At 41.8% G+C, this 17,052-nt stretch overlaps 1 protein-coding gene across 3 annotated transcripts in view; it reads right to left on the reverse strand.

The window, feature by feature from the left end:
* The window catches only part of LOC139576919 (homeobox protein cut-like 2), a 114,985-nt gene extending 97,933 nt beyond the window's left edge, over positions 1–17,052 (reverse strand). The window contains exon 1 of one of the 3 annotated variants that reach the window (XM_071403521.1): positions 16,496–17,052. In XM_071403521.1, coding sequence (XP_071259622.1) covers positions 16,496–16,558 — 63 coding nt within the window. In that variant the 5' untranslated portion in view covers positions 16,559–17,052. The remainder of the gene's footprint in view (positions 1–16,495) is intronic. The other 2 variants (XM_071403522.1, XM_071403523.1) reach the window with 2 other exon arrangements.

The following is a 17,052-nucleotide window of genomic DNA, read 5'->3' on the forward strand; positions in this document are numbered from 1 at the left end:
GTATGGCTCTCAATTAGAGGCAGGTGTTTGGCGTTTCCTCTAATTGAGAGTCATATTTAGGTAGGTTGTTTCACAGTGTTCGTTGTGGGTGGTTGTCTCCTGTGTCTGTGTCGATGTTACACCATACGGGAATGTTTCGGTTTGTTCGTGCGTTTATGTAGTCTGTTCCTGTGTCAGCGTGCTTCGTGTATTTGTAAGTTCGTTTGTTCAGGTCTGTCTACATCGTTTTGTTATTTTGTTAGTTATATCAAGTATAGTTCGTTTTCGTCTTTGTCTGTTTTGTTTATTTTAATAAATCAATATGTCATCACAACCAGCTGCATTTTGGTTCAATCCCTGCTCCTCCTCTTCGGATGAAGAGGAGGAGGAAAACCGTTACACATTCATAGGTAGCAACATCATGATGGGTATAGGGAACATTTGAGTATCATGTAGTAGCCTAAACCTATCACTGTTACATTGAGCTGGGTGAATGGCATATGAATGAGAGTCATCCAATATGCTGTAATAGAAATAAGGCCATGCTCTTGAAAAACAAAAATTGTCCTCATTTTAAACGGCACTGACCGCCACTGGTGAGAATACTGTTCATAGACTACAGCTCATCGTTCTACACCATTGTCCCCTCCAAGCTCATTACCAAGCTTAGGACCCTGGGACTTAACAACACCCTCTGCAACTGGATCCTGGACTTCCTGACGGGCCAACCCCTCCGCCATTGACCATCAACACAGGGGCACCACAGGGGTGTTTACTTAGTCCCCTCCTGTACTCAATGTTCACCCACGACTGCGTGGCTACGCATGACTCCAACATCATCATCAAGTTTTCTGACGACACAATGGTGGTAGGCCTTCAAGTTCCTCTGTTTCCAAATCAATAAGGACTTAAAATGGTCCACTCACACGCGCACAGCACATCTTCCCCCTCAGGAAGGTGAAAAGGTTTGGCATGGGCACTCAAATCCTCCAAAAGTTCTACAGCTGCACCATTGAGAGCATCTTGACTGGCTGCATCACTGGTATGGCAACAGCACTGTCCTCAATCGTCTGGCGCTACAGAGGGTGGTGCGGATGGCCCAGTACATCACTGGGGTCAAGTTCCCTGCCATCCAGGACCTCTATACCAGGCGGTTTGAAGGGAAGGGCTGGAAAAAATTTAAAGACTCAAGCCATAGACTGTTCTCTCTGCTTCCGCACGGCAAGCTGTACCGGACACCAACAAGCTCCTGAACAGCTTCCATCTCCAAGCCATAAGACTGCTAAATAGCTAACAGAATGGCTACACGGACTATCTGACTTAACCTTTGTATTGTGTTTTATTTTTGCACTGTCTATATGCACACTCACAGGACTCTACACACTCACTGACACTCCAACACACACATAACATGCACACACATTTATACTGACTTTACACACACGCACAATCATCTACGCTGCTGCTACTCTGTTTATCATATAAGCTGATGATGCCTAGTCACCTTACCCCTATACATATCTACCTCTATCCCTCCAGTACGCCTGCACATTGTAAATATGGTATTGAAACTGACCCTGTATTCAGCTTCTTACTTTGTTGTGTTCTTCTTATTTCTTATTTTAAGTATCTACCTTTTCCAAAGGGAGGGTCAATCAGTGTGTCTCCTGGGGTATTCCCCACTGGCCCATTCCCTCTGATAAATTTCAGTGCTTTACGATTAGGTACATAAAATGAGTCATAGATCTGGACGGTAAATAAGAGCTTGTCATTGAGGCTGATGCCAAGCCAGGCTCCACCTCCTCCAGATACTCCCTCAGACTACTCCTATTGAACTGAAGCTAAAAAAAGGTTCCAATAAATAAGGTTGATATTTCCCTGGGGACGTTGATGCTGCCACCCTGAAGCACGCTTTGCTTGCATATGAATACAAACTAACAAAACGGACTGTTTACTGGCTGTGTAAATTCAGACAAATGTACTTGTCGTAAAGTCAAGCACCGGCTCCTCTCTTTTCAATATTATGAAAAAAACACCACCATTGGCAAGATCGCCACAAACCACCTGACCCTCTACTGTCGAATGCTTTCACATGCTGTTGTTATGACAATGTACTGTGTTTGTATCTTTGTGTAAATGCTTCTTACCGGTAAAATTATATGTAATCAATGAATCAATCCCATCATAAAAAGCAGGCATATCCATACTGTATATGTATTAATTAAAAATACTGATGCCATTCAATGGACTATTAATCCATGCATGAAATAAGCATGGAAATATCGCTTTGGAGTACATTCACTTTTATATTTACACTCATGGTAATGTTTAGGAATTTGAAAAAAAAATGTGTGTCTGAAGAATGCTCTGTCATTTCAGTCTCAGGGCTGGTGCAGTGAGGGTTGATGGGCTCAAAATGAACTTAGATGCACTGATGGACACTTGCTTCCCAGCCCAAGCTAATCATTGTGGCTAGTTCGTTTACACTTGTTCAAAATGACTCCCTGAATGACTGCCTTTGCATATTAAGCAGACAAACAGACAATGGAGACACTGCTGGTGCACAAGAGAGGAACTAAACATGAACAGTGACGTAGTGGGAAGAGACAGCCCACTGGGCACAGACATTAGTTCAACGTTTAGTTTGATTTACATTTGGTTGAATTGTAAACTAACGTGAATTCAAAGTGAAATCAACAAACAATGTCACCATGTCATTGGATTTAGGTTAAAAGTTGGGTGAGAAAAAATGACGAAATTCCCTTACGTTGATGACTTTTTGCAAATGCAATTAGTTTTCCACACTATTTCAAAGTCAGACTTTTTTGATTGAAATGACATTGATTCAACCAGTTTTTGCCCAGTCGGGCAGTGTGCTTGACAATCTAATTGATAGTCAGCATATTAGATAGGCTTGAGAGATGCATTCAAAATACCGTGCACAATGAATAGACTGTATGTCACATACCTTTCCTAAGGTTACATTTTTAAATGTCTGTTTCAGTTTCACAATTTACATTTCTCAACTCAAACCCTACATCAAAAACACATATCGTGCATTTGTCTATTTCAGTAAATGGTGTCTCAATATTGGAAAAAAAGTACAACGTTAGGAGGTTTTAAAGGAGGCTTTAAAAGAAAAACTCAGAAAGTGTGTTACAGGCATGCAATCAGCTTGGAATTCAAAAGCTAGCCCAGATTCCACAGTTGTATAATCAGAGAGCAAATGGAAGAAATTAACCCTTTTGGTATCATGGCACAAAGACTCAAAAACATCTTCCCAAATCAGTAAGAAAGGCATTTTTTAAGTGACACCAACTACATTTGAGTAATTTAGCAGATATTATTTTCCAGAGCAACTTGCAGGTGCAATTAGTGTTAAGTGCCTTGCTCAAGGCTTAATTTTTCACCTAGTCGGCACGGGGATTTGAACCAGCAACTTTTCGGTTACTGGCCCAACGCTCTTAACCGCTAGGCTACCTGCCGCCCTTTTGTGTAATTTTGCACAAAACCATATTTAAATACAATGTGTGTTCTTTAGCACAGAAATCTACTATGAGTAGCAAATGGTGGATAATAATAAAGGACATACAAAGAATATTTTGTACACCTGATCAAAATGCTGAATCATCCTTAGACACACACAGAGACACACAGAGACACACAGACAATATGAGAGCAGTTGAGAAAAGAGGAGTGATAATAACAGATCAAAGGAAATGAAAAACAACTCATATTTCTCTGCAGATATTGAGTCATAACTAGATCCTGACAGCTGTTGTGGAGTGGGCACTGAACGTAGGGTTTATAGGCCTCTCATTATTTAACATGTTAGAGTCTCCCCTGGCCCTATGAAAATTTGATGGCAGTATTACAGCTAGTTCACTGGCTCCTCACTACTACTCAATGTTTATGCGCATGCAAATGGGAGAGAGAAGCCAAGGCAGCTATGATAAGGCCCTCTCTATTGGACTAACACAGACATAACAATAACTGTCCACTACTGTGTTCCTACAGAAGTAGACACCCACAATATGGAAAGACTGGAGAGAGGAGGATTTGCTGGGACCTGAATATAACCATTTTGCTCTTACAGATAAGTATCAAAAGGCCAAAGCCCAGGCAAGACGGACCCATGACTGCAGTGGTGCAGTAGCCTGACTTAGACGTTTCCTGTCTCTGGATCTGCATACAGAAAAAAAAACATTCCTGTAAATAAAGACAGCTGTCTGGCAACTGTCTTCCCAGCGACAATGACATTGACCGTAGTCAGATGCTCCGCTGATTAAAAATTGATCCATTTAGAAAATTCTAATCAACTGAACAGGATTCTTTCATATGTGGGATAGGGTGGAGTGGAGGTGGTGGTGGGGCAGCAGCTGACACAGACCTGTTATTAACCCCTGCACCTCCACACAGCACCCTGCACCCCAGCAGCACCCGTCCCCTAGCGCCCCGGGACCAGACACGGCCCAGACGCCCTGAATTATTCAGTAGTCTAGCAGAGGCTACGGCCACCTCGTCTATTTATGCGTGGCAGAAAGGGGTAGTGGCTCTAATGGCCTGTCCAGAGGAGCCCTGGGTCCCAGCGGAGTCACCCGTGGAGGGAGGAGGGGCCGTAGCGTAGGGCTGCAGGGGATGTAAGAGAGAATTCATCAGTGGCTGAGGTCACAGCGGGTTAATGATGTCGCACGTCTAGACGGACGCTAGGCTCACACCCTTCCCAAAAGGCTATGGGGGTGTGGCCGGGGTCCACTAATATTTTTATCTCTAAAGGAAAACTGGTGCCAGAACATTAACTCTTTGGGGGCATTTGTAATAAGCTGGTGTTATTGACTTTCGCCATGGATCCACACATGGTTACACTGGGTGCATCCATATTTCAACCACCACATAAACCGAATGAAACAATGACCATCTCGGCTGCTGGTGATATGTACTGGGATTTGCTATATGTTTTGATGGTGCTGTCTACCACAACATGCTATCTAAATAGAAAATCCCTCAGGTGAAGAGAGAGAGTTCACTTCATATCATAAACAACTGAATATATCAAATGAGGGGAAACCTCTTCAAATTCACAATCACTAGGAGGAATTCTAAGCTCGCCAACAGAGCCCCCTTGATTAGTGACTCCATACACTTACCCCCTTATCATCACACAGACAACTAAAACCGCTACAGTGGCACCTCCACCACGGTAGAGAACAGTGGAGACTTGAGGGAGGAGCTAAAGGAGGTCGGGCTTATTGTAATGGCTGGAATGGAATAAATGGAACGCTGTCAAACATGTGGTTTCCATATGTTTGATACCGTTCCATTTATTCCATTCCAGCCATTACAATGAGCCTGTTCTCCTATAGCTCCTTCCAACAGCCTCCTCAGGCACATAGTCATTCAGTAATCAGGGCATCTCTCCCTGAGAGGGTAAGGCACAAGGGTGGGGAACACTCTTGGCAACCGCTCTATTGCCATGAGTTCTTCTATCACCTTGGTGATCATGTTGTGTCACGCAGGCCTGGGCAACTCCAATCGGGGGCCTGATTGGTGTTACACTTTTGCCCCAGCCCCAGCTAACACACCTGACTCAAATAATCAACTAATCATGATCTTCAGTTAAAAATGCAATTAGTTTAAATCAGGTGTGTTTGCTAGGGATGGGGGGAAAGTGTGACACCAATCAGGCCCCCGAGGACTGGAGATGCCCAGACCTGTATGTAGTGCATCCGCCCAATCTATCTAAGGGATAAGCACTACAGGAAAAACAGGCACAGGAGAGCACAACCTCCTGTGTAGTCCAGAGACAAGCCAATCAACAACAGCAAAACACATCAAGGCAAAGTAGCACCGACAGAGAGGGGAGTAAGTTCAGATTTACAAACTGGTGAAAAGTAATCAACAGTATACCCAAGCACCAAGCCATCGTCAATTGAGAGGACATATAGATAATCAAGTCCAGGCTGGGGTTAAAGAAGAATATTTATAATATCATCCAAAATACTCATGAACTTCAAGTTTGGGTTCTTTAAGAGAGAGTGTGCTCGATAGGTCTGATGAGGCAGAATGAGTTTAGCCTTCAATAGGCATATGTACTCCCACTCCCCACCACTGCTCTCTGCTTATCCTGCATCTGATGCCAAGCACATTTACTGTTGAGGTCAACATCTCTGCCATGATTGAACCAAACCAAGGGCATCCCATGGCAGGGTAGAGAGGACACACAGACACACACACCCATCTCTTATTTACACAAATGTAATTTCCACAGCTCCGTCCCTCAAGGTGACTATGCACATAACTTAGAGATCCACATGGGCTCTCCTGATGGGCATGTCATAACAATGAGAAAACAAGGTGGGGGAGATGCACTATGAACATTCAAAACACTGTGAAAACAGAAGTCGACAAAATACAACAACCAATGTCAAATGTGTTCTAAATAATCCTTTTATACACAAGAATTGCAAACCAGTTGGAAATATGTAAATCACAAGATGTTTTGTGTGTAATATGGCTATGGCTAATGAGCATGTGCTATATTTAACATTCATCCACAGGCATGCAATTTGAGAGCAACATGAACTCATCCTCTGTGCAAAGACAGTCATGCTGCCTAAAGCTACAACTCCTGATGTGAGGAGAGAGAGCACCTAGGGTAAGGGATGCACTTTAAATGCTGCCCTATTCAGTAATAGGTCCACTGGTGTGTCATAATAAAGGCGCTGGCCCTCAGGTTTAAACCTCCCTAGAGACGGAAGAGGAAGCGAGACATCCCACTCTCACATTTTTCTGTTTCAATGGAAGTCAATGAACTACGTACACCAGACCCAGCTGCTATCGCATTGGTGTTTATGGGAGAGCCACCCCCTGAAGTAGACAGGAACTGACAATTTTTTTAAATGGTAAACAGCCTGAGTGAACTATCTTCATTTATCCGCCATCTTTGCCTCCCTATTCCTGCTCTTCTCTTCAGGGTTTTCTTCCTCCAGTCCCATCCTGTAGAAGCCTAGAGCAACGTTTAGCTAAACCTGCTGGCCTACGTAGGCAGAGAGAGTCCCCAGAGGGCTGAACAATCAGACAATTTCAAGATCATGAAGCATTAAACCAATCCCGGCAGGGTACACTAATTAAACAGCCGAGCCCGGCACAGCCAACCAATCCCCACAGAGCAATTAAATCCATCCCCTCTAAAACACTGTAGAACCTGTCTGGGGAAAACCGCCGAGAAGAGAGAGAGGGAGAGTGAGAGGGGAAAAAATTATCATAAAATTAATCTGGAAAAAAGGGAAAAACTATAGGGGAATGCAGTAAGAGACTAACAAGGGAAATTGAAAAGGAGTGATTTAATTCAGCTCTTTGTTCTTTTTCTCCTTTATTTAAAAAAAATTACGATTCAAAATGCCTAAACAGTCCTTTTCTTTCAACTGAAGAGGGGGATTCTGTGACCACATTATAATACAAAAACAGTGACCCTGTTGCCATGAAAAAGTGCATATTTAATTAAGATTAGAGAGTTCAGGAGCCACCTTGAGACTAGCAAAAAGAGAGGCCTACCTCAGGGCCTACATTACAGAGCTGCGAACACAGTCGCAACACACAATCAATACCCCAACGTCCTCCGCCATCAACATAAATTAGAAAGTGACAACAGAAGGATGCCATCAGTTGTGATTCCAAAATAAGCGTTTGCATGGAAACGGAGGCGTGAGGAATGGGGAGCGGGGAGCATGGCTATGTGGGGGCAGAACTGATGTCTGGGACATTGCTCTCTCATCCCTCAGAACATACCCAGCAAACCGGGAACATTCCCAGAACATTAGCTAACATTCCCATTAACTTCTAGTTTTGGATGATAACGTTTGGATGATAACGTCCCACAAACATTCAAAGAATGTTTTTGATCACCAAATATAAAAATAGTTTATTAAATATCCTTGGAATATCCTAACATTCACTAAAATGTTGGTCACAACATCTGTAAAAAAAGACCACAGAACATTCCCCTTAGTTTCTCATTAGGTTGCCAGGGAATGTAATAACATAATGTTCCGGTAATGTTCATACTGCCGCAACAAAATGTGGGAGCAATAGAAGTGGTTCTGAGGAAACATGACAGGAACATTCTGCTAATGTTGATGGATATGTTATTCAAAACACACATAACAACAAGCAGGGGATATTCCTACAATGGTCTCATAAAGGTATAGTGTGACATTATGATGGTTCTAATAACATTCCCTGAACATACTTCAGCAATAAAGTGCTGGAGCAATAGAAGTACTCGGAATATTCAGTTAATGTTGAAGATATTACAACTAACGCCGATAACAACAAACAAGAAACATTCCTGCAAGACGCTTATAAAATGATTAAGGTTATGACGATCCAGAATTGTTTTAAAAACCGACTTCAACAATAATGGGAGTCGTTCTAAACACATTGCTGCAATGTTATGCTAATATTGATGTGTAATGTAACATTATTATCTGAAGTTGCCAAACATTTAAAGAAATGGCATTTCAATCTTCTTACATTATTATATTTTATTAGCGTGCTGACCAGACATAGCTGGAGCTTTTTAAAAGAATGGTAATCAAGAAGGATTGAACCTGCAATCTGCCATCTTCAAGCCCTGTAGGCTACTAGTAAAAATCAAAACATCCAGACTTTACAGTATATAAAGAAGATTTGTAGAGTAAGAAATAATAAAGGATATTTCTTTTTGTAGACAAAGACCAGAACCTGGAAGTCAGAGTAAAGGTGTAAACAGCTTTATATTTGTGTTAGTTTCATCCCAGCAGGCGCAGTGTAACAACTCCAGGGATAACACTCCATGGACTGTTCAAAACATAATTGTATAATTCTGTGAACATAGGAATAATATTCAAAGAACATTGAGGGAATGTTTTGTGCACAAGTGGAGGCTGCTGAGGGGAGAACGACTCATAATAATGGCTGGAACGGAGCAGATGGAATGGCATCAAACCATGTGTTTTATGTATTTGATACCATTCCACTCTTTCTGCTCCAGCCATTACCACGAGCCCATCCTCCCCAATTAAGGTGCCGCCAACCTCCTATGCCTGATACAACCATTGTAAGAATGTCATCATCAGATTTTGTGTTTTGGGAACCTATCTCTTGTAATGTCCCCACAATGTTCCCATGTTCCCACAACCTAAAGAATTGTTTTAGGAACTTTAAAAGAACATTAAAAAATGTGTTCTGGGAACATTCTTGCAACATCAGGGGATTGTTTATTCAACCTAATACAAACATTATAATCATCAGCACAACTGGACAGTTTTTTTGTTTTGGGAACATATCTTTTGTCATGTCCCCACAATGTTACCACAACCTAAAGAAATGTGTTAGTTTGAAGGAAGTTGCTAACTGCTAACTAGCGAGACTTCCAGTCATTGCGCTAATGCTAGTTAGCATTGACTCGCAAAACTACCTCTAATTTCCTTCATACTGGACGCAGATACATAAAAATGGTATCCACGAGTTCATCTGACTCTGGGGAAGTAGATAAAGTGCTTCATTGTCAAAATACCAAACTATCCTTTTAGCTTTTATTTAGCTGGAAGTACAGAGACAAGACAAATGCATTTTCCTTGTGGTGTTGGAGAGATGCAGAAATCACCAAAGAAGAGATATGACAAGAGCAGTAGCGATGGCAGGGAAACAGTGGTCTGGATGGAGAGATAGACTTGCTCTCTCTTTTCCGAGTGAAGCTGCATATAAATCACAGAGCAGCGCTTCACGTCTCAACTTCCTGTTCCTCTCCATTAAAAATGATAAACTGTTCCTCTTGAAGCCATTCGCTCGCTTTCGGGTCCCAGTATGCACCTTTCACAGTAAAAAAGCTGAACTCTTGTCAGATTTATTCTATCCTGCTCCCATTGTTGGAGATGAATAAGAGAATAATTAACTGGAGCATGATAGCAGCTGCACAAAGACAGGACTGGCTAAAATAACAAGCCTGATTCATCTGTTTTTGTTGTAACACACCTTTTGTATCATTTTGATAAAACAGAGGACATCTGCTTAGAAATAAAAAAGCTGTTTTGATTTTTTTTTTAAACACAGAAATAAAGGGGCCATATTTTCTCTTCCCTCTTCTGTTAAAATGAGGACAAATGGGCCCTAGAAAGGTGTGCAACGTAGAGTCCACCATATTCCCCCTTTCTAGTAAACACTCTGAGCAATGACACATAAGACCGCCAGGGATCCCCATAGAGACCCTTGAGAAGAGCAGGGAGGCATTGATGTCAAGAGCTTAGGGGCCCAGGAGCACCCTCCACACTATCCACACCTCCGCTGCACAACAGAACAGGCCCGCTAGCATCCTCACCACACATCATACAACATAGAAAGCCCAGCGTTCACACAAAAACAAGGGTCTCCTTTTTATCCCTGAAGGACAACATGGACAATAGGGGGATGAATTACAGCCACTGAAGCCCTGCCAAATACAGCAGAGAAAGGCTGGAAGAGGGACGAGAAAGATAGAGAAAAGGGAGGAGAATGGAGGGGATTCAATGTAAGCTCAGTAAAATGAACAAGAAAGGCTGGTGCTCAATACGTCTGCAGTGCTGTCAGACAATCAAAACAAATAAAGAGGGGCCGCTGTAGAGATACACAACTCAATATGGACTCACTGGGCAGGGAACTGGCTGCCAGCAGGGTGAAAGGACACAGCTTTATACCCATACCGATGAGCCACTACCTCTCCCGCTGAATCTTCCACCTCCTCTGGCCTGCCTGCCTGCCTGCCTGCCTGCCTGCCTGCCTGCCTGCCTGCCTACCTGCCTGCCTGCCTGCCTGCCTGCCTGCCTGCCTGCCTGCCTGCCTGGCCCACTGCTATGGAAGAGGAGCCTGCCGCCATGGATCCTTCATCCTGCAAACTAATGTGTCCCTGAAGTTTTGTTAAAGCTGGTTATTTACTCCTGCAAAGCAATTGCTTCAGGCTAGGGGCAGCAGAATTTAAAAAAACAGGACTGTGAAAAAGCTTGTGCCTTTTGCGATGAAGCACTGTCAACTACCAAGGGGGGATTACTGCTTCAAAATTGGGGTGCAGGCTTTGGATAGGACATTTAGGTAAGGCTGAATGCTAAAACAGAGGTTGAGACACCTGAGAAGAATACAGAGGGTCATAAACAGATGATCAAAAACTAATCCATGTTTCTTAATAACAATATCTCAATATATATCCTTGTTAGAAATGTTCTCACACTGTTCAAAGAAGAAAGCCTATGATAAGTTCTGTGAAAGCAAGAACTCATCATCATTACAAAAGACATCATCACACACCCATATCAAACCGCAGTACTTATCCTGCGAACAGGGGCATGAATGAGGCAAAACGACTGCGGATGGGTATGGAAATCTGCTTGAAGGAAGGTCAAAGTGATTAAGCTGACATTAATGACAGGTCTACTCTTTCTGTGTGAATGCTCACCGTAGCTGTCTCTAAACCCATTTGTAATTCCGCTCCAAACGATGAAGCATCTGCTTTGAAGTCTCTACCACTAATGCTACACAGAGGTTAAATAGCTTAATGCTGAAGTCTGTTTCACTTCTCTCTCTAATGTTGCCTTCATTTTATATACCCGGGTTATGGCTCCTGGATTTCACAACTCAATTTACCCCAGCTAGTTCTGTAAAAGCTCTCTCCTTTCTTATTTCCTGTCCTTCTCACTGTCAAAGAATAAGAAGGGGCTTATGGTAAATGAGACCATGGCAGACGTAACCCGTCCATTATCTCCCAATGAGGAGGTGTGAAAGCATGTTTGAAGAATGTTTATCTAGCAGGGCATGGATGCAACACAGACCTGTGGTGATGAGGCTGCAGCTTATGTCCCACTGCTTCTAAAAACCATGCTTAATCCACTGGGGCTTTTTTGGAAAGGTCTGTCAAAGAGGAGATTGCAGGTCTAAAAGGATGGACATATCTTCTCTTTACTCGAGTATCAATTTGAGGTCAGCTTAGTATCCATCTCTGACTGCATATGTTTGTATGTGGGAGTGAGTCAATAAAGACAATCTACACATTTGCATGTATGAGTATGGCTGTCCTTATGTGATTAATATGTACCCTATGGAGGAGGTACGTGTCCACATGCCTACACACAAGCGTGTATGTGTGTGCATGAGTGTGTCGGTCTGTGTGTGCATTTTCCTATTTCATACCCTGGGGCTCTGTCTCCACCCATGCTGCCTCCCTGGGTTGTCCATGCTGTTTGTGGTTGAGGCTATCAATGGCTGCCTCTAGAGCTATTTCCCCCTCTTCTCCTTTATAGATCACTCAGTCATATTGGACAAAGCTTTCTCAGGACACAAACCCTAACCCTCCCCTCAACCCTATAGTGCCCTAGACCTGGCATTTCCGGTAAATTATGAAATGATGGTAACGCCTTATGTGACAAAAACAATAACGAGAAACAAATCTATTAAAGCATGAATGAAAGGGAATGAGAGACCTGTTTTCACAGCCAATTTGAGATTGCAGGGTTGGGTTTAGGGGGGCGGGAGCAGCCGGCAAACGGCACACAGAGAGAGCAGGCTGGTAGCAGCGGCAGCCAGGCTCACAGGCTGCAAAGCAATTTCCCTGTTTGGCAATACTGTTGTCTCTGTCTGTGCATTAGAGCTGACACGGGAGCGCCTGAGTCATGCTAAATGTATACAATCAAAGCCTTTCGTTCCTGATCTAAACTCACTGCCTCAGAGAATGATGGAGAGAAGAGTATGGAGATACGTGGGTCTGGAAAATATCATCAAATAAGTGCATTGCTTTTAAACCATATATAATGAACACAGCATTCCATCACTATAAGACAACAGAGGGATTCTCAAATGTATTTTATATAAACTGGGAGCACAGTAATGATTTGAAGCTATAGTTGGTGTCTACATTTGGACAAGGTTACCTGGAACTCTGATAAAACACATTGCATTACACTTCAAAATGTACCTGATGAAGGTTGATTACATTACAAAATAATCTTCTAAACACATGATGTTTCCTCTATTATATTTTGGATAGCTAAAGTGTGCTTTATATTGTGAAAACAACATACAATGTTATTACAATGTAATAACTTTGTAAACTGTGTCCTCTTGTAGTCTGACCTCACCTTCTTGTCACTTGGGTCTGAGAATGCTCCCTACTGGCTGAATGATATCCTGATTCCTGGGCGTTCTCGCTATTGGCTAAGACTTGGCTTGGGCCCGGCAGGACCTGGCAGGACATCTCCTGACCCGTCCTTTCCATGGTCGCCCACGGAAATGCCATCTGGTTGGGGTGAATGATTACACCGGCAATGGCCGTGTGACCTGCGGCCAGCGGGAACCAAGGTCACTCCACCTCAATGCTCACTTTACCTGTTCTCTTTTTGTTAGGTTCGGGGTGAATCATCCATCTCTGACTATTCTACCACAGAAATCAAGTTCACACACAAATTAATTAAAAATGAAAATCTGAAATGTCTTGAGTCAATAAGTATTCAACCCCTTTCTTATGGAAAGCCTAAATAAGTTCAGGAGTAAACATTTGCTTAACAAGCCACATAATAAGTTACATGCACTCATGCAATAATAGTGTTTAACATGGTTTTTGAATGACTACCTCATATCTCTGTACCCCAGACATACAATTATCTGTAAAAGGTCCCTCAGTCGAGCAGTGAATTTCAAACACAGATTTAACCACAAAGACCAGGGAGGTTTTCCAATGCCTCACAAGGAAGGGCACCGATTGGTAGATTAAAAATAAAACAGACACTGAATATCCCTTTGAGCATGGTGAAGTTATTAAGTACACTTTGGATGGTATATCAATACACCCAGTCACTACAAAGATACAGGTGTCCTTCCTAACTCTGTTGCCGGAGGGGAAGGGATTTCACTATGAGGCCAATGGTGTTCAGAAAACTGAGAATGGATCAACAACATTGTTGTTACTCCACAATACTAACCTAATTGATAGAGTGAAAAAAACGAAGCCTGTACAGAATAAAAATATTCCTAAACATGCATCCTGTTTGCAACAAGGCACTAAAGTAATACTGAAAAAAAAATTACAAAGCAATTATGAATATGTCTGAATACAATGTGTGATGTTTGGGGAATATCCAATACAGCACACTACTGAGTGCCACTCGCCATATTTTCAAGCATAATATCTGGCTGCGTCATGTTATGGGTATTCTTGTAATCGTTAAGGACAAAAAATAAACGGAATGGAGCTAAGCACAGGCAAAATCCTAGAGGAAAACCTGGTTTCCACACTGGGAGATTAATTCACTTTCAGCAGGACAATAACCTAAAACACAAGGCCAAATCTACACTGGAGTTGCTTACTATGAAGACAATTAATGTTCCTGAGTTACAGTTTTGACATAAATCTGCTTGAAAATCTATGACAACACTTGAAAATGGTTGTCCAGCAATGATCAACAACCAATTTGACAGAGCTTGAAGAATGTTGAAAAGAATAATGTGCAAATATTGCACAATCCAGGCTTAGAGACATACCCAGAAAGACTGACAGCTGTAATCAGTGCTAAAGGTGATTCTAACATGTATTGACTCAGGGGTGTGAATACTTATGTAAATTTGATATTTCTGTATTTCATTTTCAATTAATTTGCAAACATTTCTAAAAACATGTTTAGAGTGTGTAGAAAACCCCCCGACTTAATCCATTTTTAATACAGGCTGTAGGCCCTGAAGGCCATGTAGATATAAGCTTTATAGTCATTTCTATAGATTCTATAATGTTCACTTTAGCCTACTATATAAACTCCAACATATGACTGACATCAATATTGGGATTTTTCAAGATGTTTCTTTTGAGTAATATTGCATTATTCAGTTAACAGTAATTTAGTCATGTTATCATTTTCAACGTTACATTATGAACATGAATGACTTTGTCAAACAGAATATCAGTGGCCTCCCGCTACGTTAAATCATAGACTTGATAGATATTTTGATATTTTGGTTGGAAACACTTTATTTTGAGGTGTCAGGCCTCATTCAGGTAGAAAGAAAGTCATGTGCAAATTGATTTATTCGACTCAAATCTGAAAAAATTAGAAGTTGGCTATTTGATTCTAAGCATTGGCCACTAATGCCAGGATTGCAGCAAACGAATTATGTAAAAACATGCTATTTTGTAAGAGGAAAGAAGTGAATGAATCTCGACGTAGTCTATAGTTACGTAATAGCTAAACTCGCCCTTTGCATCACTGATTAAATGAGTAGTCCAGCGATTGGTGGGCACAATAGCAACCGGCCACACAAGACAACCCAGAACAGATCAGATTTCTTTTCAGCAGGCTTTTCCGCGGGACCTGGCTTGCCATGCTCCAGTCATTTCTCATATTACAGAACATCAATCATACAGTAGAGACAGTGCTTTTGCGCTGGCCGAGCCTGATTTACAAACATTAGCGAGGAATACAATTACAACAGTCCTTGCCCGAATAGCCTTGTGCTCACAATGCGGCTCGAGATGAGCGAAAGGGGCTGAAAACATCTGTACCGAGACGCACAGATAAGCGAATTACATCGTCAACACTGGCTTTTTAGTGATGTCAAGTCTTACAGAAATGCCATTGAAAAGGTTAATTAAAAACGCTATAGTCGTATGTCAGTAGCCTAATAGATTGTAAAACTATTTGTCAATTTACTAGACAAGTTTGTAAAACCGGATCATTGACAACTTTGTGATAACCAAGTCAATATAAGCTGTCTATTTTGTGAAATCCTCATTCAGATGTCTGACTATTCACTGAACACGCGTTGCATTAAGCCTACATCATTGCCTATAGCCAAACAGACTATCATGATTTTACACATATGTTTTAACGCGCAACACCGGAATGACCAATAGCCTAAATAGATTACATGATAACGTCATTGGTAGACTAAGCCTATAATAAATACGCGTCAAGTTTTTCTGACTGGGCTATTGTCTAAAAGAGAAATAACAAACAGTCAATCAAGTAGGCTATCCAACCGTAGCCTATAGCCTATGGCTTGAATAAGTTCAAACAGAAAATAAAATAGAACCAAATGTCGCTAAAGAGATCGTAAAACCACGCACCATCATGACACAAATGGAATAAAACATTAAGCTGGTGAAAAGTTACGTCCTTGGAGCAAGATTCATGGGGGCATAAAAAGTTTCAATCCGTTCTCTGTCTACACCACCGATGGGCATTATAAAGACCGAATCGTATAAAAATAAGGTCTGTGTCCGTGGTGCTGATCCCAGCGGTGAACGCAGAGCGGAGGCTACAGAGCGCCTGTGCTACTCTATGGTCGTTCCATCGCTGATCAATGATTGAACTGAACAAAGGCAGAAAAGGATCAATTTCTAATAACTATCAATGCAACACCGCCGATTTCTTTCTCCATTCGTCCACAGTAACATATTTCCCACCATTTTAAAGTACACAATGTTCTATGAACACATGCAACCAAAAAGGTAAAGGATAACACTAACCTGAAGCCGCCGTAGATCAAATTTCTTCCAATATTGAAACATCGATCCCACATCGGCGGCCATCTTGGGGGATATTGAAGATATTTTTTTCGGCGGCTGCAATAAATATGTGGGCTGGATTTCCCTTGTTAAACAACGTTAACGATTACTCGTTCTACTTTTAAAAAAATGCAACGAACACATGAAAGTCCACTGAACTAACGCAAATATGTTTGTTAAAAAAATAAGTGATGTCCTGGTGGACCGCGAGTGTTTTTGAAAAGAAAAATAGTATCAACGCATTTGTGCAGTCCCGGTTAACTGGACAAATTGCATTTGATTTTGGTTTGTCAAAGTTATCAATACTGACGTAAGGGGTTGATCAATAGCCTACCGTCTGGTAAAGGGAAGGAGAACAACAATGTAATCTATGCATATTGTGCTTATGGAAATCCGTCTACCATGGTATAAAATGAATAAAACAGTTGCGTCCATATCGTCAGTCCCTAATAATAGTAGCCTAAATAGTGAAATACACAGAACACCTCTTTTTATGTTTACACCCCTCCCTCCATTAG

The sequence above is a fragment of the Salvelinus alpinus genome, chromosome 5, assembly GCF_045679555.1.
Source record: "Salvelinus alpinus chromosome 5, SLU_Salpinus.1, whole genome shotgun sequence".
Taxonomy (NCBI): domain Eukaryota; kingdom Metazoa; phylum Chordata; class Actinopteri; order Salmoniformes; family Salmonidae; genus Salvelinus; species Salvelinus alpinus.